The sequence below is a fragment of the Pygocentrus nattereri genome, chromosome 30 (genome assembly GCF_015220715.1).
Source record: "Pygocentrus nattereri isolate fPygNat1 chromosome 30, fPygNat1.pri, whole genome shotgun sequence".
Lineage (NCBI taxonomy): Eukaryota > Metazoa > Chordata > Actinopteri > Characiformes > Serrasalmidae > Pygocentrus > Pygocentrus nattereri.
In genome coordinates this window covers 1,196,975-1,220,895 of record NC_051240.1, presented here as the reverse complement: position 1 = coordinate 1,220,895, position 23,921 = coordinate 1,196,975, and the positions used below count along the sequence as shown (strand labels likewise).

The 23,921-nt window shown below is 42.7% G+C and overlaps 1 protein-coding gene across 10 annotated transcripts in view; it reads right to left on the bottom strand.

Moving 5' to 3' along the window:
- The window catches only part of caskb (calcium/calmodulin-dependent serine protein kinase b), a 75,992-nt gene extending 54,268 nt beyond the window's left edge, over positions 1–21,724 (bottom strand). For 7 of the 10 annotated variants that reach the window (XM_037536419.1, XM_037536421.1, XM_037536424.1 and 4 more), the window contains exons 1-2: positions 21,152–21,724; positions 20,841–21,035 (exon numbers count right to left, since the gene is read on the bottom strand). In XM_037536419.1, coding sequence (XP_037392316.1) covers positions 20,841–20,899 — 59 coding nt within the window. In that variant the 5' untranslated portion in view covers positions 20,900–21,035; positions 21,152–21,724. Of the gene's footprint in view, positions 1–20,840; positions 21,036–21,151 lie in introns of those variants that run through there. The other 3 variants (XM_037536425.1, XM_037536427.1, XM_037536428.1) reach the window with 1 other exon arrangement.
- Between the last annotated feature and the right edge of the window lie 2,197 nt (positions 21,725–23,921).

Sequence of the window (23,921 nt, the reverse complement as noted above, 5' to 3'; positions counted from 1 at the left end):
TGTACCGGCGGTGATCCTGGCACTTAAATGCAGCACTGGCAGCGGAGTTGGTGAAGTGGGCCGCAACAATTATCACTAACGTCGATGATAAATCGTTGCCTTGATTTAGGATTTCAGCCGCTCATCAATTTGGATTCTCCTTTGTTGTATTTTCCGTTTCATAGTGTGAAATATTTTCAGTGGTGACAGGTCTGGACTGCAGGCAGGCCAGTTTAGCATCCAGACTCTTCTTCTACAGAGCCATGCTTTAGGGCAGAACGAGGTTTGGCTTTGTCTTGCTGAAATAAGCAAGGCCTTCCCTGAAAAAGCAGCATACGTTGCTCCAATATATATTGTAAAATATATCTATATTTTGTTCTGAACTGTATTTAACTTTTGCACAATAAATGTTTTACACTTAAATTGTTAGACATAACAGTAAATACTAGTTATGTATTGTACACATGATTTAATCATATCTAGGTAGCTTACAAGCCAATCAGCTGCTACATAAACATCAGTTAACGGTGCTGTTTGAGGAAAAATTGGTATCGGTCCATCTTTAGATATAGAAAAAGATTTCATATATTATACAAAGAACTTGTCAAATTAGACTACTAGTCAGCTGCAGTAAAGAAAAAAAAGGGGGACAGCCAACAATAAGGTCACCTTTCCGGACCTTTTTCCACAAAGTTGACTGAGTGCTGATTAGAAACACGTCAACAACAGACATCACACGTGTCAGCAAAGGATAAAGTGACTGAGAAAGGTATGGCCACTTGAAGACAACTGGACTAGATACAACCAAGTATGCAGCATGCAAAGAATGTTTTCTGGGTTTTTTTCATTAAAATGCACATCAGTCTGTACTTGCGGGAGGAAGAATTGCATTTTTAATAGAGGTTAATGGAAAAACAAGAAGTCACAACAACAAAGCTCACAGGATACGTCTGTGTCCTACCAAGCTTCCCCTTTAAATTCTGTTAACTCCAAATGCCAAAAAAAAAATATATATATATATATATATATATATATATATATATATATATATATATATATATATATATATATATATATATATATATATATATATCAGAGCTGCTTAAGTGCATTATTATATCCTTTAGTTCACCTAAATCTCTAATATACGTCAGAGCATAAGGATTTTTTCTTATATTTTGATTTCCCCACTTGTACTAATGTTACTGTACTGATCATGAGGAAAAGCAAACAAATGGCTAATTAACTGACATCAGAGCCTCTGTTCTACTTAATCATACTGCTACAAAGCAGTGCAGGCTGAGGGGAGAGAACCTGCTTGCTGAAAGACATGCGCCCGCGCCCGCGCCCGCACGCACACGCGCACACACACACACACACACAAAAAAAAAAAAAAAAAAACACACACACACACACAGGGAAAAAAAAAAAAAAAAAAAAAAAAAAAAAAAACACACACCCACCCACCCACCCACCCTGCTGCAGACGTCAGCATCAGAGTAATCCGAGAAACTTGAGTGGGAACACTGATGGCGACAGCTAGACGTAACAATGGCCATGTTACATCACCGCCACGAGCTATGCTGAGGCGTCGACAGAAAAAAAAAAAAACCATCCAGCTTCAAGCAAGGGAGCAAAAGACGCAAAAAGCAGAAAAGAGAAAAGAAGAGCCTTCATTAACTGAAATGAAGTCTGGCAACACAAACTCACGGTGAAAAAAACCTACATGAAAGTATGAGCTAAGACACCCTGTCAATATGCTTGTCTATTGTGGATTATGAGTACATTGTGAGCCTAATATACTTTGAGGTGTTAGGCAACTAAGCACATTATTTAAACCATTTAGCCTGGGATTAAGTTGGCTTTGCTTGTGAAAGCACCATATAAAGACTAGAAGAGACACAAATGAATATAAATACATTAAAAAAATAACACGCAGTACTTATTCTGGACAAAGTAGCTGATACCTTGTGAGCTACTTTCAAAACAAAGTTACACCAATGTTAAACAGTAACAACATGGATTTGTTAAATTCCTTCACCAGCACGTTTAATTTAACATAATGAAGTACTGATGCGCCAACACAGGTATTTGATGAGAGCCACAATTATTAATTGGCATCCTTTTGCCTGCTTTGTTAGTGTGAGACCTACAATCTCTACAACATTTCCAAACAGGTCAAAACCAACCCAAGAAACCAATTTCACAGCACAGCGATGAACCTCCTCCTTTACAGATTGTTCTTAGTCTTGCCTCGTGAATTGTGCTGCAGTGACCATCAACAGCACAACTGGCTAACTGGATTAGACCTCCATGGGGAAGTGCTAGCTGAAGTATATTACAAGAATGTGCTGACCAAATATCCTCTGGCGTTGCCACGCCAAGTTGTAATTCAGTTTTTTTAAAGAGATGTTTATATTAGGTTTGATTCAGGTTTGTTCATACAAGGACTTTTATCCTGAAGAGTTGGACTGATGGGGCGGCTGTGTTTGGCACTGTTTTCAACAAATTAATAAAGCTGCATTATGAACCACAACTGAGTCGTCCAAGCTTCTCTCAGGAACTCCAAACATTAGTACTTTGCAGTTCACCATAACTGAATATATGATACATTTAGCCATTTAGAATATCCAAATAGTTGAATATACAGGTCCAGCCCTTGAAAACACCCTGCCAAACAAAGGTTTTCGCTTACTTAATTACTTAACTTAATTATCTTTTGCTATAATCACAGCTATCAAGGAAGGCAGCAATTCTGTCAGACTCCTCCATCTCCACAGCTGATAGCATATCTGAAATCTCCTCTGAGCACTGTAAGGCTAAAGCATCTTGAGTGCCAACAGCTCCCTTTGTGGTTCGATCCAAGATGGTACCAAGCATGGATGCCGTGTTGCGAGCTGCCTTCACTTGTTAGTTCTTTGTTAATATTGTTTTTATTTGTAACTACTTTTACACAATAAATGTTGCCAGCACCTTCATTTACGACAGACAAACACTTTTGCAAATCGGTTCAATGATCACTCACCGAAAACTGGACTTTAAGTTCCTGAATGCAGATCCATTGTTTGGGAACCTTAAAGCCCCGTTCAAGTGGGCCGAGGAAACGCTGCAAACACCGGAAAAGGGGCAGGAGAGACAGCGTTCTGGTCGGTCTGAGACGGCGTGCTAATCGCCCCACACTCCCCAGCATACTACTGGCAAACGTGCAGTCCCTGGACAACAAAATCGGACAACTCAGGGCACAGATCTCTTTCCAGCAACAAATACGGGACTGCTGTATAATCTGCCTCACAGAGACCTGGCTTTCAGCGGAGATTCCCAACAAGGCCACCGACATCAAAAATGTTTTGTGTGATCAGAGAAATGTACACATCATTGAGTCTTTCTGCTCCCCAGACCTGGAATATCTAATCATCTCGTGCAGACCACTGTTTTTTTCAGGGGTCATTGTCACCACCGTGTACATCCCACCACATGCTGATACAGACCTGGCGCTCGGGAAGCTGTACGAGGCTGCTAACAGGCAGGAGACCAAATATGCAGACTCAATTACCAGGTTCATCAAAAAGTGTATAGAAGATGTTGGGCCCAAAAAACAGTTTGTATTTACCCCAGTCAGAAGCCATGGCTTAACTGTGAGGCCTGTGCAGCTCTGCAGGCACATACCGCTGCTTTTAAATCAGGAAACACCCGATGAGCTATGCTCCCCACAAGTCCATAAGAGCAGCCAAACGTGAGCACAGGGCTAAAGTGGAGTCACAGTTAAACACCACCAACATGAGAAGCCTGTGGGAGGGGTTAAACGCAATAACGGACTTTAAGAAGGAAACTTGTTCCATAAATAACAAGCAAATCGCACCGCACTCACGGAAAGAGTCCCCGCCCCTGCCGAGTCAACTGACTCTAAACACTGCCCTCTCCCATCTGGACAAAAAGAACATGAACGCAGAGCTGCAGTCCACAAACAGCCTTCTCACATACAACACCATCGTGCCCTCAAGGCTCGACATTAAGCTTCGGGATCTGGGTCTGGACAGTTCTCGGTGCAGCTGGATCCTGAACTTCCTGACGGGCTGACACCAGGTGGTAAAGATGGGCAACGTCACCACCTCCTCACTGACCCTTAACACCGGAGCTCCTCAGGGCTGTCTGCTCAGCCCTCTCTTGCACTCCCTGTACACCCACGACTGCTCAGCCAGACAAAGCTCCAATGTCATCATCAAATTTACAAATGACGCCACAATCGTTGGCCTGATCTCCAATGACAACAAGGGGGCCTACAGAGAAGAGGTCAGCTTCCTGACACACTGATGCCAGGAGAACAACCCCTCTCTCAATGTTAATAAAACCAAGGAACTCCTAGTGGACTTCAGGAAGCAAGATAGAGAGTGCACAACTCATCACCATCAACGGAGCGAGTGTAGAGAGGGTCAGCAGCTTCAAGTTCCTCAGTGTTCACATTTCAGAGGAACTGACATGGAGCAAACACACCACATGGGTGGTAAAGAAGGCACAACAGCGCCTCTTCTACCTAAGAGGTTTGGCATGAACCCCTGCATCCTCTGAACATGCTACACAGGCTCCATCACCACCTGGTATGGAAACTGCACTGCCATTGAGTGGAAAGCTCTGCAGAGGGTGGTGTGGACAGCCCAGCACATCACCGGGGTCCAGCTCCCAAACCTCCTAGATTGGACTCCACCCACCCAAGCAACTGTCTGTTCTGTCAGCTGCCAAGCGGGAGGAGGTACAGAAGCCTAAAATCCAGAACCAGCCAGTTCCGAGACAGTTTCTTCCCCCAGGCCATCAGGCTGCTGAACAGCCAGTAGTGCTGGTGTATCAGTCTATAGGCCTGGCACTGCTGAGTCATCATCTCCATGGACAATCTACACCTTATCCACACCTCATCAGACTCACTCTGATCCTCCGCACCTTCAATCTTGCAAATCTGTACTTACACATATACAGTGACATGTTGTGCATGTTCTATCCATCTCTTGTATAATCTGGAAGATTTCTATGTCAATATTCTATCCCTGTGTACCTGCATCTCATTTATTATCTACCTCAGACTAACCACACATACAGAATGTGTACAGCAGCACATTTCATAGTTTTATTTCATAATTTATTACTGTGCAACTGTACATTGGAATAGTGCAATTCTAGTGTATATTGTGTATATTCAGAGTTGGTATATACACTATATTGCCAAAAGTATTCGCTCACCCATACAAATCACTGAACTCAGGTGTTCCAATCACTTCCATGGCCACAGGTGTATAAAGCCGAGCCCCTAGGCCTGCAGACTGCTTCTACAGACATTAGTGAAAAAATGGGTCGCTCTCAGGAGCTCAGTGAATTCCAGTCGTCGTGAAATTTCCTCGCTACTAAATATTCCAAATTAGTCTAACTCAGCAACTCAGGCCTTCCCAGAAGAGTTGAAGCTGTTATAGCTGCAAAGGGTGGGCCGACATCATATTAAACCCTATGGATTAAGAATGGAATCTCACTCGAGTTCATGTGAAGTCAAACGAACAAATACTTTTGGCAATATAGTGTATATCTCTTTTTTTATTCTTAGATATACATTAAATTCTATAAAGGGGGCTACGCACCTAAGAGTTACACTCACCACCTGTGTTAAATGTGATGTGACAAACAATTTGATTTGATAATTGTGGAGAATATTCAGACTGCTGAATACAGCTTTATAATGACCTACAGAAACGATCCTTATTATTCAAACTCATCACAAAGTTACATATCCAATCCTAACCATGACAGTTTAACATAAAACTTAATGAAGAAAACTGATGAAAAATAATAAACAATATTTAATGGAAATCAAAAGGATTCTGAGTAGCTCAACCCCTTTAAATGTGGGAGGCAAATCCAGCCCAAAAAGAAATTCTAATTAAAGCAATAAAATGTAAATGCAAACCTCTTTTGCCATTTCTTTCTCCAAACATCCTGGCAAAACTAAAAAATGAAACATTTTAGGACATCCTTAGACCTCAGAGTCAGAACAACATCATTCTTCAGTCTAAACGACTTCGAGTCTCGAGAAAACCCATCACCATGTCTCAGATCTGGTGTAACTGAACATCAGACCAAACAGCCTTAGACAAAAAGGTATCAGATCAAGCGTAAGCCTGGTTGAGCCTAGTGTTTTCTTGATATAAATGCCAGTATAACATTTGCAAAGTGTTCTGAGGGTAAATTAACTGGCTCGCCGCTCCCCACAGCACCACAAACAACTACCACAAACAGGATGCTGTGTGGTCAACTGCATGGGTGTCCATTACTTTTAACGATTGAGGCAACTTTGTGTGACTGTGTTCGCAAAATGTTTTATTGTTTTAATTATAATTTCTTTATTGTTCTAATTTAAAGCCCATAGTTAACAAATGTGGCTAAAAAAACTGGAAATCTTCTCAGAAAAGTACTGCTAAGCTAAAACTATTGCAATATGACTTTTCTATCTAAAATATAAATATAAAAATACGCTGTATTATGAGTTCTGGGTATCAGTACCAAGCACCAACTTTTCCTATTGGTTGGGCCCTAATTGAAAGACATTTTTAGGTTATACAGCGGAAACAGGCATAAGAGCATCTAGTCAATACATCGATACATAGAATCTGGGTCAATATGATTTCCAGAAAGACTGGAAGTTTAGGGGAAACTGCAATATCATGACACTAAAATGTCCTGACAGCTAATTTCATATGATTATGATAATCACACGATGTAAATTCCATAAGTGATACTTTTTTGATCCCACAAACGGGGAAATTCCACCTCCGCATTTAACCCATCCATGAAGTGAAACACCACACACACACTAGGGGGCAGTGAGCACACTTGCCCGGAGCGGTGGGCAGCCCAATCCGCAGCACCCGGGGAGCAGTTGGGGGTTAGGTGTCTTGCTCAAGGACACCTCAGTCATGGACTGTCGGCCCTGGGGATCGAACCGGCGACCTTCTGGTCACAGGGCCAGATCCCTAACCTCCAGCCCACGATTTTGACCGCTGCTATAAAACCTGCTGTTAATAAATATTTCGCATGTCCTGGGCAAGATACTAAAGAACGCTTATATGCAGGTGGACACAGAGCCGAAACGGTCAGTGATCTAGCGATCCATAAAGAAGCCCATCAGGGCAGCAACAATCACCAAAGCCTGTCTGTCCCAGCAGATCGGTTTGATGACACAAGTTCAGTGGTTGATCAACAAACCCCAACATAGTGAGTGGAAAAAAGAGAGCGAGACATGATTTTTGAGTACATGGTTGAGTTTTCCTGTAAATACTTTCTTTAGATGGTAACTATCCCTCACACTTTCACTGCCATTGAGGCTTTTGTATTCGATTATCTTTAGCAACCAAAGGAAATCACATTAAAAAGGCTGCATTTGCAAAGCAAAGTGTTTATGTTTATTCATGAAAGGATGAAGATGAATCTAAGAAAATATGCTATTGGGTAGGGAGGTGTTTGGGTGCTGGGCTGTACCTGTAGCCCAAGATATTTACCCTTTAAATGTTTAAATCAGCAGACAGCAGGGAAGAGGGAGCATATATATGTGCGCGTCTCTCTCACTCTCTCGTCTCTCTGCCATCTCTTCAGCGCTCTCGCAGTTCATCCTCAAACATTAAAGAGTCGACTGGGGATCAGCGAATACCGGGGAAGGCTCACGATCCACTTTCACTGTTTGTTTGATACCGTTTTTTTAAGAGCTTGTTCCAAAAATAGCAGAACAAAGCTGTATGAACACACCTAAAACACGTCTTACAGAGACGTTCTTTAAAGTACAGGCAGAAGAGAAAGTGCTTGATCATCAGCTCAGCGAAGGGGAGCCCACGACAAACCCAGCAGTCCCAAACAAGCATGACATCTCTTTTTGCTTCACAAAGACAACAGTAACTGTTACTCAGATTTCCCTGAAGTTTTGGAAACAGTCCTTTGTGTTTTGTCTTGTAGTCATTCGCACGTGTCAGGTAATGTAATCTAAACACAATTTTACCCAGACAACTAAATTTGCTTTTATTTTCTCTTTTGCAGGCGCCCCTCTGTGACTGTACCTCCGGATCAGCCCATGTTCAGCCAGTGTTTTTCTCTTGCCTCCTGAGAAAATTACAGGCTATATTGCCTACTGTTCACCAAACTTGACCGTCAGCTGATAAATTTAGTCCCTCCCGGATACACACTTCCATGTTTTTGTTGAATTTTCCAGGCAAATGTCACATTGCTTCTACCCTCTGTATTTAGTCCTCTGGCACACATTCATATTTAATATTTTCCAAAACAGAGCAAGAGAACAAAAAAAAAAAAAAAAAAAAAGTCGAATAAACAGTCGACCAGAGAGGAGAGATCTTGCATGCTGATGGAGAGAGGGATTATAAATTGTAGCTACATATATAAGCCACTTTATATTCACATGTAGCAACACTTTCATCAAAGCAATACTGTATCTGCACCACCACACCAACTTCTGACACGAAAACGTGTGATCATATAGCCACCTGTGAAGCAAAACATTCAGCTTCATAGAAACTGCAGCTCAACACTGAACAGCTCCTGAAGTTATTTTATTGCCGTCCGGATGTGCAAGATTTATCACTTAGGGGACGTGTAAGATGATTTCACAGATGTCCTCCTGATCAACTATTTCAATCCAAATAGAGACAGTGTCACAACAGCCACGTTTACATGCAGCCTAATAATCCGTTAATAATCCGACTATAATAGCTCAATCGGAATAGAATACGTCCATGTAAACACCTCAATCGGAATAGTCTAGTCCAATTGAGGCCATTCGGAATACAATTTCTATCTGATTGAACGAGGTGGGTAAACCTCTAAATAACCTGTTAAATATTAGAATAATAGCCGTGTAAACGCCTGAATCCGATTGCGTTCCCTATCGGAAGGTGTAAGAACGTTCTTCGCATGCGCGGCGCGTCACAGCGAGAGGTTTATACCGTTCAGCACGGCGGAGCAGAAACTGGTCTACAGAGGAGACGAGCTTTATACCCTGAGCTTTAAAAGACGGCGGTGGGACGGACGGCCGGCTTATGTGTCTCAGAGCACGACGTCTTCCTCTCGCCGCTTCCTTTATAAGGACAGGTGAAGGGCGTTTTTCTGAGTCTGACATCAGTTTAAACCAATTAAACACACAAGCGGACTGCTGGAAACTCCTCTCACTCTGACTGGACCTCACGTGATGTTCGCTGTCATGGTAACGTTTACTCTCAGTGCTGCTCCACGCATGCGCGTCACTTTGCGTCGGATTACTTGTAGCGAGCATGTAAACGAAGATTTTCATGAGCCTGTTGAACTGAGAGACAGTAAACACCTCAGTCTGAGTCTGTAATCTGACTGTGTTCAATCAGACTGGCAAAGATCTGCAGGTAAACACAGCCAGTGTCACATGAAGCAGGACGTAAAATGTATTTCTACAAATCGCAAACACCAAATCCAGCACTGCCCACCTTCATTACCTCATTACAATCACTACCTAGTCTAATATATTTAAGGTATGAAAATATGACCTTGCCCACTTTACAGAACTGCATGAAACTTAACAGATCTCATGGTTTAAAGAGACTGACCTTTGACCTGAAGCAGTAGAAGAAAGTTGTTCGAATCTTTGATGTGACAAAGCAGTGGAGCAGAAAGGGAGCAGATCCAGCCGTCAACCGCTACAGAGGCCAGACACCGGGTCAGAGAGACGACTCATCTGCATTTTGTCATGTGGTTGACCATGACAGACCTGTGATCTCAAGAGCTTCCTGAAATAGCGAAGGTCTCTTTCTCTCTCCGTCTCTCACTTTTTGTCCTTGAATAACAATGTGCTGCTAAAGCTCTAATCTCCACTTCGAACCAATGCTAATTTATAGAACGGCTCACTGAGTTTCGAATAAGGATTCGGCAGTTATTTGTGACAATGAAGGATGAGCTGTGGCACCTCAAAGACGTTTACTGAGAAGTCAGAGAGCTGTTAGGTACCCAAAGCCATCCTTAAAGAAGAGCTTCACAAATTACATTGACATAATTCTGTTCTCACCGTGAGACCGTGTTGGAATGAAACAGTATATCGGTGCAGCCTTGCGCTTTCTAGCTTTATGAAAACTGAAGTAAAAATACTACAAGAAGCAGCTCGCTGGTTTCAGCGTTTACCAGCGTTGTACTGGATGCTGCTGCAACGTTGCCTCTTTCATCTAACAGCAGAACTATGAACAATTTCAGCTGGTCTCTGAAATCAGTACCGATATAGACACCAACTGCCTCTAACCTAACTAGCTTATAAATCTTGATATTTACACAAATCTACTTTTAAATATTTTATTTTGATAAAATCCATGTTCTGTGTCACAAAGAAAATATACCAAGCCAGACTGAACGGCATTTGCTTGCTGTATCTATATATATATATATATAAAAACATGTATATAAACACTGATGCTTAACACCGTTAACTACGGTGGCGCGGTGGCTCACAGCAAGGAGGGCCTGGGTTCGAGTCCCCAGCTGGGCGACCGGGGTCCTCTCTGCATGGAGTTTGCATACAATTACACCAAGGCCTCAAGACCATCACTACCCCAAGAGCCCAGCGATTTCTTCCACATGTCCATCTGATGTTCACTCCCTCTCTAATAACCTGAACTAACACTGCCTCAGACTGTAGCTGACCACACAACAGGAGACGAGTGATTACTGAAAGAAGTCTGGCTCAGGAATTCAGGTAACATTAAAGGGGCACTATGCTCGTCTTGCGCTGTGTGTACATTATGTTATCTGGCTACGGTGAAACCAACACCTACGGAAGAATTCCAACTGGTACATTACCCACTACTATTTCCTTCCCATTAAATACCAACGTTACAGATTTACCTCTGAAAAAGGAATCAAATCTATAATTACAGTAAACATAACATAAAACCGAACAAACCCAGGGTCTATGGTGACAGATCGTTCAGTGTTTTACACCAATTTTGAAAAAAGATGCAATTTCAAAAAATCGTTTTTCTGTCTAAACACTGAAAACTCGTTTTTCTATAAAGCCCTGCAACAAAACATAGGTGCATAGGTGCTACTGTGAATGAAGTTCCACCTTAAATTTTGTTCCATGTTAATTTTAGGGCTACCTTAAACTAAGTTCCACCTTAAATTTACAGTAGGTACCATCCCTTTCTACAAAGACGACGGTCCCACTGCCTCTTACAAAACCTAGCTGTATTTCCTCAGCGGGGCCGTTTGAGGCTCTGCTTGTTGCTCCTCTCAGTAAAAACGAACTACAGTTAAATACAGTCGCTGTAACAGTCGGACGGTCATTCATACCTTCCAGCTCTCATCTACCCTACACTGTCTTTAACCGCCGCATTTGTTTTTAAGTGAGCGTTTGCTTTCTGTATAATTTTTCTGCTCTGCTACAAGCAAGAAGAGCCGTTCTGCGGCGGTTTGAGCTGCAACCGTGACACTGGAGCGCTGACTGGTCATTAAACAAAAAAAAAAAAATTTATGCAGTATGCAGATTTTAAAAAATTAATTAATTAATTAATTAATTAATTAATTAATGCAGTGTCGCAGTCTGTCAGTTTCATTGTGAAAGATGCCATTAATAAATTAATGTCTATTCTTTTTCAAAAGTTTTGAAGTGTGTTTTCTTCCTTAAAAAAAAAAAAAATCTGGGAGAGTAGATCTTCAGTCCTTTAGATCTTCAGTCCTTTAGATCTTCAGTCCTTCAGATCTTCAGTCCTTCAGATCTTCAGTCCTTCAGATCTTCAGTCCTTCAGATCTTCAGTCCTTCAGATCTTCAGTCCTTCAGATCTTCAGCAAAAATCAAAAGGTATTTGAACAAGGAGCTACAGGGTCCTGTGGCCATGGGGCCTCAAGCAGGGCTGGCCTATTGCATATTTGGTCCAGTACCAATACTTATATGATCGATTTGTCCATCTCCATGAGTTTTTCATATTACACGGCTTTGACAGACCACAGCAACAATTTGTTTTGATAGATCAGTGAAATGTTTCTAAAGAAACGATAATGAAGATAATGCTACACTGCCAGGACTTCAAGGTATTGGAGGTGTGTACCAGATGGATTTTGCACACAAGCTAGAACTAGACATTAATATCATCAAGGGATGAATCTAATTGCGATTTTTCTAACCATTATTGCAACTGCAATTTAAATGTGCTTGTTTTCTGTCAATTAAGCTGCAGGTCCATTTATATTTTGGCAAAAAAGTCCACCACAACCATTTTTTTCAACATCAAATGTAGTGTGACCAGCCAGACTATCAATTCCTGAGCTCTTCATTTAAAGGTTAAATAAATCATTTTGAATAATCTGTGATATAATCAGAATAGCAATGTCCACTCTGATTGCAACTTTGACATAAACAATTATTTAGCTCTGCATCAAACCATCTCAAAACATTACCACGGTGTATCTAATTCACAGGCAGGAGGACCGGGATGGAAGTCTTTTGGTAAAAGCATCTATTACAGTTTATTGGGATGACTGCATTGTGGATTTTCCAGCAGTAACGGAAGGCTCACTGAAGTAGACGGTATCTGTTAAGCAATTAGAGGATGCTTGAAGAGGAATTCTGACAAAAGTTTTCAAATCTCTGCATAATTCAATGGCTAAGTGGTTCTGCATAATAAAAAATGGCTGTATTTGCATTGTAGACATGGTGACCTCTGGTTCCCATCACCACCACTGTGAAGAAATCTGGGTCTGTAAATTTCTCTACAAAGAACCACTTCACAGCGGACCACTCAACGACTTTGTTTACATCAACAATTTAATCATGCAGTCACTTAGAAATATCAGTGGAATTATCCTCGAATACATTTGCGACTTCGACTGAATGAATGAATGAATGAATGAATGAATGAATGAGGTGAGGCCTGAGCGAAGAGAGGTTTTGGGTTTAGTGTCAGCTTTCACATGTTAAATCATTGATAAGCTGAATCTGTACTGATTGCTTCAAGGGGCCATTTGCGACTATAAATCAAATCGAGCATAATCGCAGCTGATGTCTTTATTGCAGCAAGGCTCATCTTACCGTCTTTACCCTGAGCCTCAGAGAGGGGCAAATATTGTCCCAGTCACTACATACGAACTTCTCAAAAACACACACACACCCAAAAAAAAAAAAAAAAAAAAAAAAAAAAAACAAAAACAAAAACCACCCTCATGATTAGTCACAACAGATGTACACCCCATTTTCCTTATGGGAAGTACTTATAGCAGGAGCTATTTTCCTAAAAAACAGGCCCAGCTAAAATGTACACACACACACACACACACACACACACACACACACACACACACACACACACACACACACACACACACACACACACACACACACACACACTAACATTTTTGTTTGGATTTAGATTGGGAGGGTACAATTGGAATGATAAAGCAGCTGCATCACAGGGATCAAATCTGACCCACCATGCAATTAACGGCTGGCCTAAATGCGGACAGCAGAGCTGCCAAAACCATCGTGCTGCAGGTTCGGGGTTTGAGCAGCCAGGCTCCCTGGGCACTAATGAGAAGAGCCGAGCCACAGTGGCGGCCCCTCATTCTCATGCCTACAGCTTCAGATTCATTATTAGGAGAGACGGCTCAAATTACCTCCGCCTGGCTTCAGAGCCTCAGCACAGGCTTCGGAGACTGGCCAAACACATCGCACTGTTTACTCCGATTTAAAAGGCACGCATGCAGCCCCACGCTAACAAAGACTAGACGCGATAGCTGGATAGACGCGTTTGACCAAGGGCAAAATCTCTCTCTCCTCTACTCTGTTGATATCTGAACAACCAGCGATCTGTCAGACGCCGAATGCATGTGTGCTCATTAACACGGATCAGGGCTGGGCTGGGAGCTGCGCTCAGCGCTCTGCAGGATGTGTGTACAACAATGTCTCCCGTAGCATCCTCCACACCTCCCTCCCAGCCAATTTGAGTCCATAAGCCCACCCACAGCAGGGGTGCTCCAGCTGTTTCACATAAACGCTGACTCAGCCGCTGACACTGAGAAAAATTGGAGATGGCTAACTTTGACCATTTTTGCTGTTAAACTAAGAGAATTAATATTTTTCAACAAAAAAATAAATAAATAAAAAGTTGTACTAAGGTATGAAAAAGAAAATGAAAAGACAGAACAGGTTTCATGGTCCCAGTACTTACGACAGGCACTCGAGGGGTTCTGTTCGATTTAGGCATAAAGACAGTAAGGCTGCTCTTGGGACGGCTGCCAGCATCAGATTGATATAACCAGATTAAACCGAGGCCGATGCAGTCACAGACCATCCTTCGTCCTACTATTTTGATCCTGTTGTTTAACAGATTGACTGGCATTTCAAGCAATTTTGTGGTTGAGTCTTGTAACATTAAAAAAAGTTTATTTGGTAACTAAAACTTGATGTGCATGAGTACTTTTTATTCACTGTAATAACAGATACACTGCTGGGCTTTCTTTTCTTTACTATGCAGGAAATTAGGCAGCTGCTTAAAAATAATTATGAACGGCACATAACGTGATGTGAAAGGATACTTGAGCACTTGCAACTACCATGTTGGAGCATCGTCCACTGCGCAGCAAATACCTTGTGTGCAAGACGAGTCCTCATCAGCACCCACTGCTGCATCAGTTGGCTGTAGTTGTAACATATTAAAAGGCAAAAGCTGCTGATGTCCCTTTTTGTTCTACTGATTTTTGCCTCTTAACACCAGTGCCATCACCTAAAAGAACACACTTTCCTCAGTAGCTTTTCTGGACATTTTTGAGAGGGTATCCGTTTATTACCTCTTGTGGATACTCAAATATCAAAATTAGTCAGAATGCACATCATTACACATCACATAAAAAAAAACTTTCGCCAATTGCTAAATACATATCACCTTGTTTCACGCAGGTCTGTTGTGGCACTGGATTGACCTGCCCTACGCATCACACCTCTTTCTGTTTAAGTAAGCCACTCTTGCACACACAGAGTGACGAAACCTACCAGATTCGCTCAAGACAGGAGAGGTAAACGGCCGTACTACCGTGTCATGAGCTGTAATACCACAAAGAATTTGAAAATTTTATCTGCATGTTACCATCAACTGCACATTTGATTGACTGCAAATTTGCTGCAAAAATTACAAACAAAATATGAGAATAATTCACAACAAAACATAACTGCACAATGGGTAGCGCTGTTGCCTCACAGCAAGAAGGGCCTGGGTTCAATTCCCCGGCCAGGCAGTCCTTTCTGTTTGAAGAACATGTGTTCTCCCAATATCTGCTCTGGTTTCCTCCCACAGTCCTAAGACATGGAGTCAGGTGAACTGGACAGGCCAAATTGCCACCGGGTGAGTGTGTGTGTGTGTGTGTGTGTGTGTGTGTGTGTGTGTGTGTGCGCGCTCTGTGATGGACTGACATATTTCCTGCCTTCCACTGAATGACCACTGGGATAGGCTCCAGCACTCCTGGTGACCCAGGATGACAAGCAGCTTGGATAACTGAACTGGTTTATAAACTCAAGGTAGAGCTGGGCGATATGGCCAAAAATGTTATCACGATAAACAAAATTCATATTGTTCGATATCGATACATATCATAACAAATGTCAAGTCATTATTTCTTTCAAGTTTGAAGGCAGATTTTTGCTCATGGGTGGTCTTATCCTTTATGGTCAGAACATGACAAACACTCACCAAACAGTGGAACAATTCACAAATCTGTGACGGGACTGAGAGAGAAAGTTGTTTTTATCAGCTGAAAAAGCACTGCTGCAGTTTTTGTAATAGTCATAATTTAAGAAAGGAAAGATTATTTTTAATTCAGAAGTGCGCCCTCTCCTGGCGACAGCAGAGCTGTGTCGCTTTCCTTGCAGCAGAAAACAAAGCCAGGCCTTTTCAACAGAATGTGGAAGAGTGAGAACGGCGTATTTTATCAGAGTCATCACACCTTTCTTATCGCTCTGTCAAGGAAAAAAGTTATATCATGATAATTATCATTATCATTTTATCGCCCAGGGCGGTTTAGTTTACCGATGGCCCAGATTTCGCCATCTGCTCCCGACCTTTACTGTGCATTACTCGCACACTCAACTTTTTAAGTAGATTTTACTAGACCAATAGTGGTTGCATAGCAACTACTCACTTGACTGATCACTCATGCCCATCAACTTATCATATCAAGGACAAGAACAATCAGATTTAAACTATGAAAAAAAACTAGACATGAACGTGGATAATTCCACAAGCCAAGCAGACAGTTTAGTAAGAAACTCCACGTACAAAATATACAAACTGGTGCACTCAACTTGCCATATGTACCATCCTTCAAAACTTTAATTTAGAGTAAATTTTAAATAAAAAAAAAGCCTAGATCAACTTCTCTAAATGATGCCCTTACAAAATGATTCACACATCTGCATAATGTTGCTAAATGTGTCCCAAGTCATACATACTGGTGCGACCAAAGAGGCTGTCAAGAAGCATTTAAGATTCAAACTAGTAGCACCGACAACAGCACAAATGGTCAGATATCAAGGTCGTTAACTAAAATCCAGCAAAACAACAGCAATTAAAGAGTTACCCAGTATTTTCATTAAATCCCTCAAATCACAGCATTAAAAATAAGTGTCCCACTCACGTATTCACTATCAGTGTTTCCGTTTTTCTGCATACTGAGCAGGCTCAAAATGACTATGAAGGTGCTCAATCGTAAATATAACTTATGAAAGGGCATTGATGAGGTTTTTTCACACGCTACATCACATCAATTACTGATGCTGAGTCTTTGACACGTCACATGGCAGGCATGCCATCCAACTGGGACTAAAGACAAAAGAAGAGGTACAGGAACAATGCACAAAATTTGAGAAACATCACATAAAACACCAACAGGGCTACTCATGTTTTACATGTACCATAAAGATGTCCTTTGTATGTTTCAAATTATTGACTGTGGCCATTAGTTGCCATCAGTGGAAAGGGCACAGCACAAGACCACTGCTGAACAGATATGACTTGTGTGGTGGTTCGTTCTCAGCACAGCAGTGACACCAACATGGTGGTGACATGGTAGTGTGTGTTGGACAGGTACCAGTGTACCAGTCACAGCTGGGTTGCTGGGGGTTTTTAAACTTGTACACCTACTGGGCACTTACTAGTCACATTAGACACACTTTCCTTGGTTGGATTTCCTCGAAGCATCTTAGCAGAAAGAAGATTCTTATGGTAGACAGAGCATCAAACTGAACACTCTCTCTTATCAGCTCAGATGACATTAACACTAACAAGCATTTAGGAGACTGAGCCCTGGTTGGCACATCTGGTAATGCTACAATGCTTCAATCAGTAACTATGGACCTACAGGGCGCTCTTACATGGTAGGTGCTTCACACAACCAACTACGACTAGGAGAAACTCATGTATTGTTTCAGCTATTTGGTGCAGCTCCTCTAAGCCTTATATATCCAGTTATACTGATGATCCCCAGCTGTTTTTCTGTAACAGTACAATGCAAAACGGTAGAAAGCGCATAGTGAGAATATGGGGTCTCCTGCGCAATACCAATTACAACACCTCATCAGCACTCAGTAGTAATGACATTAAAATCTCTGGAACCAAACCATAAAAACCTGAAGCCAAAGCAAACCAGTTCAGCTCTCACACAGCCCAAAGCAGGGGTTACTGCAGAACTGCATGAACACCCAACACAATACATGACCTTTTTCTATTTGTCATCCTTAGGATAAAAGGTTTTTGCTGCTATAATATTTGAGCCATATCACAGAATGGTTTCACTGCCTTGAAAGTTAAAACTAAGCCCCATACTGTGTTGGGATATCCTATAATTATAAACCCGCTGCTTTGAACAAATTTGAACCAAACTGCTTCTAGTCAGTATTCACAATTAGCATTCAAAACAACCTGAACTACCTTGGCAAACTGGGGTAAAGTCCAATCAGAGGATTCTTCAAACCTGGCTTGGCCTAGATCTGAACCGGACACATCATCAATTTGCTCATATATAGCACCAATCGGATAGAAGTAGCACAGCGCAAGGGTTTTCTATATCAGAATGGACCACCTCAGAAGAAACAATACTCTACACTGCTCCAGTGACATCGGTTTTGTTTCAGTGGCTCATTAAGTCACACATAGTTTATCATCTTGACAGGAGCAATGGCTTTACTGAGTTCTCACATCGTGCTATTCCAGGCAGTCAGACTTCAGCCACAAGTCAGCTAGGAGACTGAACTGTACCAGTCACGGTGCTTAACGGTGATCAATCTCACTCAGGCTTCACCGTGTACTGATGAACACACTTCAACTGATAATTCAGGCTTACATTGCATCACTTTGCAAACCATTAAACACGGACAATGTTGCACCATCAATGTCAATGCAGAAACCAAGTAAAGCAGTTTGCTTACCCCAAATTGCCCCTACATGCTACAGGCTGTCCAAGAACCGTAGCAGAGAAAGAAACTCTCTTACGCAAAAAAAAAAAAAAAAAAAAAAAAAAGAGTACGGCCAAAGGAAATGTGGAGTGTGTGAGTGTGTGTCCACACAGGAGTGACTGACCCTAATGGGGGAGGGGACTCCACTGACAAGGGCTTGCCATATGAAAGACATGCGGGTCAATGGCTTCTGTAGTATGATACTCACAGCTGTCAGATATGAGACAGCATGTCGTAGTAATTACATCCATCATGTCACCCCTGTCATCATTCACAGACAGACTAGACTTATGTATATACAGAATAGGATATGATATTGCAAAGTTAATCATATCCTGCACTCCTACATCGCTCTTCTGAAACAAACCTACTTGGCCTTAGATTCTAAATTATTACACACCACTCAGTTTACAGTTTACTACAGTAAAGACTACGGTTTAAATTCATGTGAGGGAGGTAGGTAGATACTTTATTGATCCCGAAGGAGATTCAGCAATGGTGAGGCCACCACGATGCAGTGAAGAACATGTCAGTGCTCTGGGTTGAAAACTCTCAATTCACTTCTATGGAGCCAGTGGGTAATAAAGAAATCTCAGGATCCTGCAGTTCTGGCTCTCTTCCTTGTATCTGCCCACGTTGTGCCTTTATACTATGATTACGGATTATGCTGGCTGTCTGACTGCTGGTCAGCAAATACAGGAGCACCCCAGAAGTACCAGCAGTACAAATAATAACAAATGCTGACCATCTCCACTTCGAATCCCACACGAGTGAACGGTGAAAATACACTGCAGGCTTCTTAAGTGCAAAGATTAAGGCACGCTATGGTCAGAGTCAGTCAATATAGAGAGCTAGAAAAGGACACAGCCCTATATGACAGATAACAGGTACGTGTTCACCGGCCCTGTTTTCTCAGTGACTTTGAATGCTGCAACATAATGAAAACCCAAATGGCAGTTCCAGTATTTGAATACTGGCACCTTGAACAGTATGAGATAACCTGGGTATACCCTCCCTAATTCAACGACTACATAAAAGCTGAGAGGGCTAGATCTATAAAGTTCACACACAGAGCTGAGAATAAAATAATCTAGAGAATGCAATATCCATATCGCTGCTGTCGGGAAAAAAAAAAAACCTTGCATCTTCATTTTTGTCATTTCTCGGTTTTTGACGAGTTGAAAATTCCTTGTGCCCTTTACATTGTGTGTAAATCTCATAAAGAACGGGCCAAAAGAACCGACCCACAATGACTTGGAAAAACGTCTGGTTCCATTGACTTGCATTAAAAGTAAAGTATGTTTTTTCCTTCTCCTGTAAAGTCACCTTTTTCGGAGATCTGAGGTTTTGTTCGGACACCAGCGATATGATATGCAAATGACAGGATATGTGAAGTGGCTGCGACACTCAAATGGGTATCAGAAGAGGTCTTTCAAACGATGGTCATCCCCTCCCATGGGCTCCGGCTCCTCTGATTATCTGAAGCTCGCATGTCGTTCTCCATTGAGAAACGTTTCACACACACACGAATCAGGCCTGACAGTGCAGCTTCCTCTGTGTGCATGCTTTACTGTGTGGTGGGTAAAAGCTGAGACGTCCTCTCTTTACTGACACGCTAGAAACTCTCAGTACATTCCCATTGAGTGATACACTGCGTGCTTTAACAGGGGTAACAGACGTTTGGATTTCTTTAAAAAGCTCGTCCATCTCTCAGAATGAATCCATTCCATTGCCTCATTGGACAAAACCGTTTTCCCATCAATTTAGCTTGACAAAATTAATGTGAATAGCAAACGAGTCTGGACTACAGAGCAGCAGGTTAACTGGTAGAAGTCAGCAGTCTGTGGGCCTCAGAGAGTGGTGGTGAGGGAAGAGCCCAGAAAGCTTTAGACACCACACCTGCAAACTGTGGCATTTCTGAACAGCTAACTAGATGAGAGAAAGGAAAGTCCGGCGTTTTCTCTCAGTGGCGTCCTGCCCAGCCTCACTCAGCTCTCCAGCGTTTACAAAACAGACCAGGCAGCGTTTAACGGAATAAAAACCTACATGTGTGGACCAAGACTGCACCTCACACTGATCCAAACCACATGCGATATTTTTTATCGCATTTTAACGCATTATAGTCAGTGCTGGTAAAATGGAAGGCGACGTTCATCATCTCTCAAGATAATTAGCTAATTACCAAAATTTCCAAAGGAGCCCGTATACGGAGAGCTAATCGATGAACATGGCTGTCACCGAAGCCAAGGCGGGGGACCACTGGAAACCCACAAATTCGCGCCAGCATAACCCACAAGCCAACAAAACCGAGCGCCCAGGCAGCCTCGCCTGCAAAAAAGGCGGACACGGTAGAAAATCACTCCATTCAGATACTCACTTTCCGATCACCTCGCACAGCTCGTACACATCTTCAAAGAGCACGTCGTCGTCAGCCATGGTCCGGCGGGTATGGAGGCTAGAGTCTGGAAAATCCGTCCAAAGCCGTGATTTGTGATTCAAAAAATATCAACGGTCACAGCTCTGCGATGAGATGCGCAGTCCAGCCGAGGGTTCGGAAACGCCGAGGTCGTATCTAAGGAAATAAGAGAAGATATTTTCCCCTCCCGAATTATTCCCACAAAATGCCAATAACACAGAACGGCTAGGAGGCTAGCTAGGTTAGCTAGTTAGCCAGCTTGGTTCTCGCACCGTATATTCGGTCCGTTTGGTCCGTTCGGTCCGGCTTTGATACTCCTCCGCCCCACCTTCTCCCTCCTTGTCTAGCAACCCGGCTCCTTAATCCCCAGATTCGTGTCGACGACCGACGTGCCGTGGGATGCCTATTAAACCCGCGATATAACGCTGTCGAAGACGACGCTGTCGCTCGAGTCACGGAAAACCAAAACCAGTGGTCCTGGATTTGGTCGCAACATCCGTAGCACCGCTGCCAAAGCAGCTAGATGCTAAGCTCTGCCGAAAATGGTTGGCAGTCTGTGCTAGCCAGCAGGATTTATACGCCTGCCCGGGACACAGCGCGGTATTGCGCTAAGCACGCCCAGTGTAGCGAAGCTTTCTCGAATATCCCGTTAGCTAGCAAAAAAAACACAGCCGCTTACATTCCTCCCCGAAGACACACATGGCTGCCCTCTGAAAATTTCAAGTACACACCCTGGCTTCAATGGATGCGGCTTACACCGCGAAAAATGTCCCGAATTCTCTACGGCTCTCGGTTTTCTCCGCTGCCTGAGCGCCTCTCTCCAGCTCTGATGCTACTCCAGTTCAGACTCCTCAGGCTCCTCCCACTGACGGTTAAGAAACTGGGAGCCGGAGAGCCAAAATGGCTACACCGACGCGCGCGAATTCCCGGATGACTCCAATGAAAAGCAGTGCCCGCTTGAGCCGAAATGTCGAGAGAAGGGCGGGCTGTCTCATTATAGGAGAAACAGTTTCCTAATCCCCCAACGCCTGAAAATCCATCCTCACAAAACACCAGTGATGGGAAGATCGATTCAGTGTACTGAACCGATTCCTTCGAACTGCCTGCTTCATGACTCGAACGCGCGATTCATTCATTCACAGACGAAGAGGTTTTATACCTGCTACTTCGGTTCACTTACGTCAGTGGAGTCATATCAACTTTGGAAGTCTTTCTTAGTACTTAGCGATGGCTGAACCCAGCTGTCTACTGAGGTGGCATTAAACTAAATTAAAATATAGGGTTAATAGTCCGTTTCAACGTGCTGTTTGTGTTGTGATTTATAGGTTTAATTGGAAAGCTACAAAGCGGTTCAATTGAGTTGGAACTCGTGTACCGGTTCGATCGAATTCTTGAACGGAATCGGTTCGAATGAACGATTCGTTCACTAGTCGGACGTTAGTACAAAGCACCAATCCCTGATAAGCACATCCAGAGCGCTCCGCATATGCTGGCTGCCTGTCGCCTTACGTCAGCGCCCGCACGATTTTCTGTACATCGCTCTGTTCCCTACATGTAATACCTGTAATCTCGAAGACTGTAGGATAATGTGTTGAAATCAGCTTCTCGGGCCAGAAATGACACTTAAACATCGCAACCAACTGCGAATGGGTTCGCGCTCCTGACGCTGATGAATAGGATGTCAAAGGCCACACGTAACGGCTGATGAAACAGGAGGGCTAATCCGCAGTCATTAATAAATCAAGAGCCACGTCGAGCTCGTTAGACTCCACTTTTCTGATGAACGACCACAGAATTAGTCTGATCAGAATCGTTTCCCGAACCACCAAAGGATGATTACACTACCATGCAGGAACTTTCCTAATCATTAAGTTTCTTTCCCCTCACTAACGTGCCTTTATTTAGCACCGCAGGATGTGGGGGCCTGCAGAACACATAGTTATGTCTTAACTTCTGCGTTCCTGGGCAGAGATAACTGAGGGCTGTGTGCCTAACCCGAGGAAGGCAGCCAGGCCATGTTCTGACATTTCTGAAAGCATCTGTGAGATATTTTGTGTTTAATTATGCCATTTTCATTCAATGGCCATGGAGAGGGAATATGCAGCTCATAAAATAAGCATTAATTGTTTCATTGCCTCTTCATTTGGTGTATTATAGGCCTGTGTGTAACACATAATTGCTGCCTGTTTGGAAGGATGGCTTAGATAAAAGCTGACAGTAGAGTGTGATTTATGGAGGCTTCATTTATATAAACAGCCATTTGAATGAGTGAATTAAGATCATTCTTGGGTTGTGAGGAACACAGCTCTCTAACTCTCAGACAGCCACGTGAAGAAGTAAATACACCCCATGAAGTATTTCTCTTTTCGACGTATGTAGATATATCATTATTTGATATCCAGTTCCAAATATGTACAAATAAATGTTATGTAATAGGGGGAAAACGATGGAAATTGGACACTGCAATCATTTATTTTGAAAAACATGTGATGTTTGTTGAAAAAGGAAGGCCCTGGCTATAGTAACTGGTACTGCCCTCTCTGGCAGAAATGGCTTTATGTGGGCCTTTTCCCGCGACTGTCTACCAGTTTATTACACCTACTGGAAGAAATTGTTGCCCTCTCCTCCATGCAAATTACTTTCAGCTGTGCAATGTTTAAGGGGTTTCTTGCATGGACAGCCCATCCGGTCCCAACCCCATAGCACTTCAATGGGATTCAGGTCTAGGTTCCAGCTAGGCCATTTCATAACCCTCAAGTTCTTCCCTCTGAGCCATTTCTTGGTAGATATACTCGTGTGTTTGGGAACATTATCCTGATGCATTATTGGGAACATTATCCTGATCCTGAAGGTCCACTTCTTCAACTTTTTTACAGTCTCACATTCTCCTTACGCAAAGTATGAAAGAGGTCGATTCTTGGTCGATTCTGTGATTGAAAGTTGGCCCTGAGGCAGCAAAGCAGCCCCAAACCATAACCGTTCTCCCGCCATGCTTTTAGATTTGCTGTGAGTTTCTTCTGATCCAATGCTTTGGTTTTCACC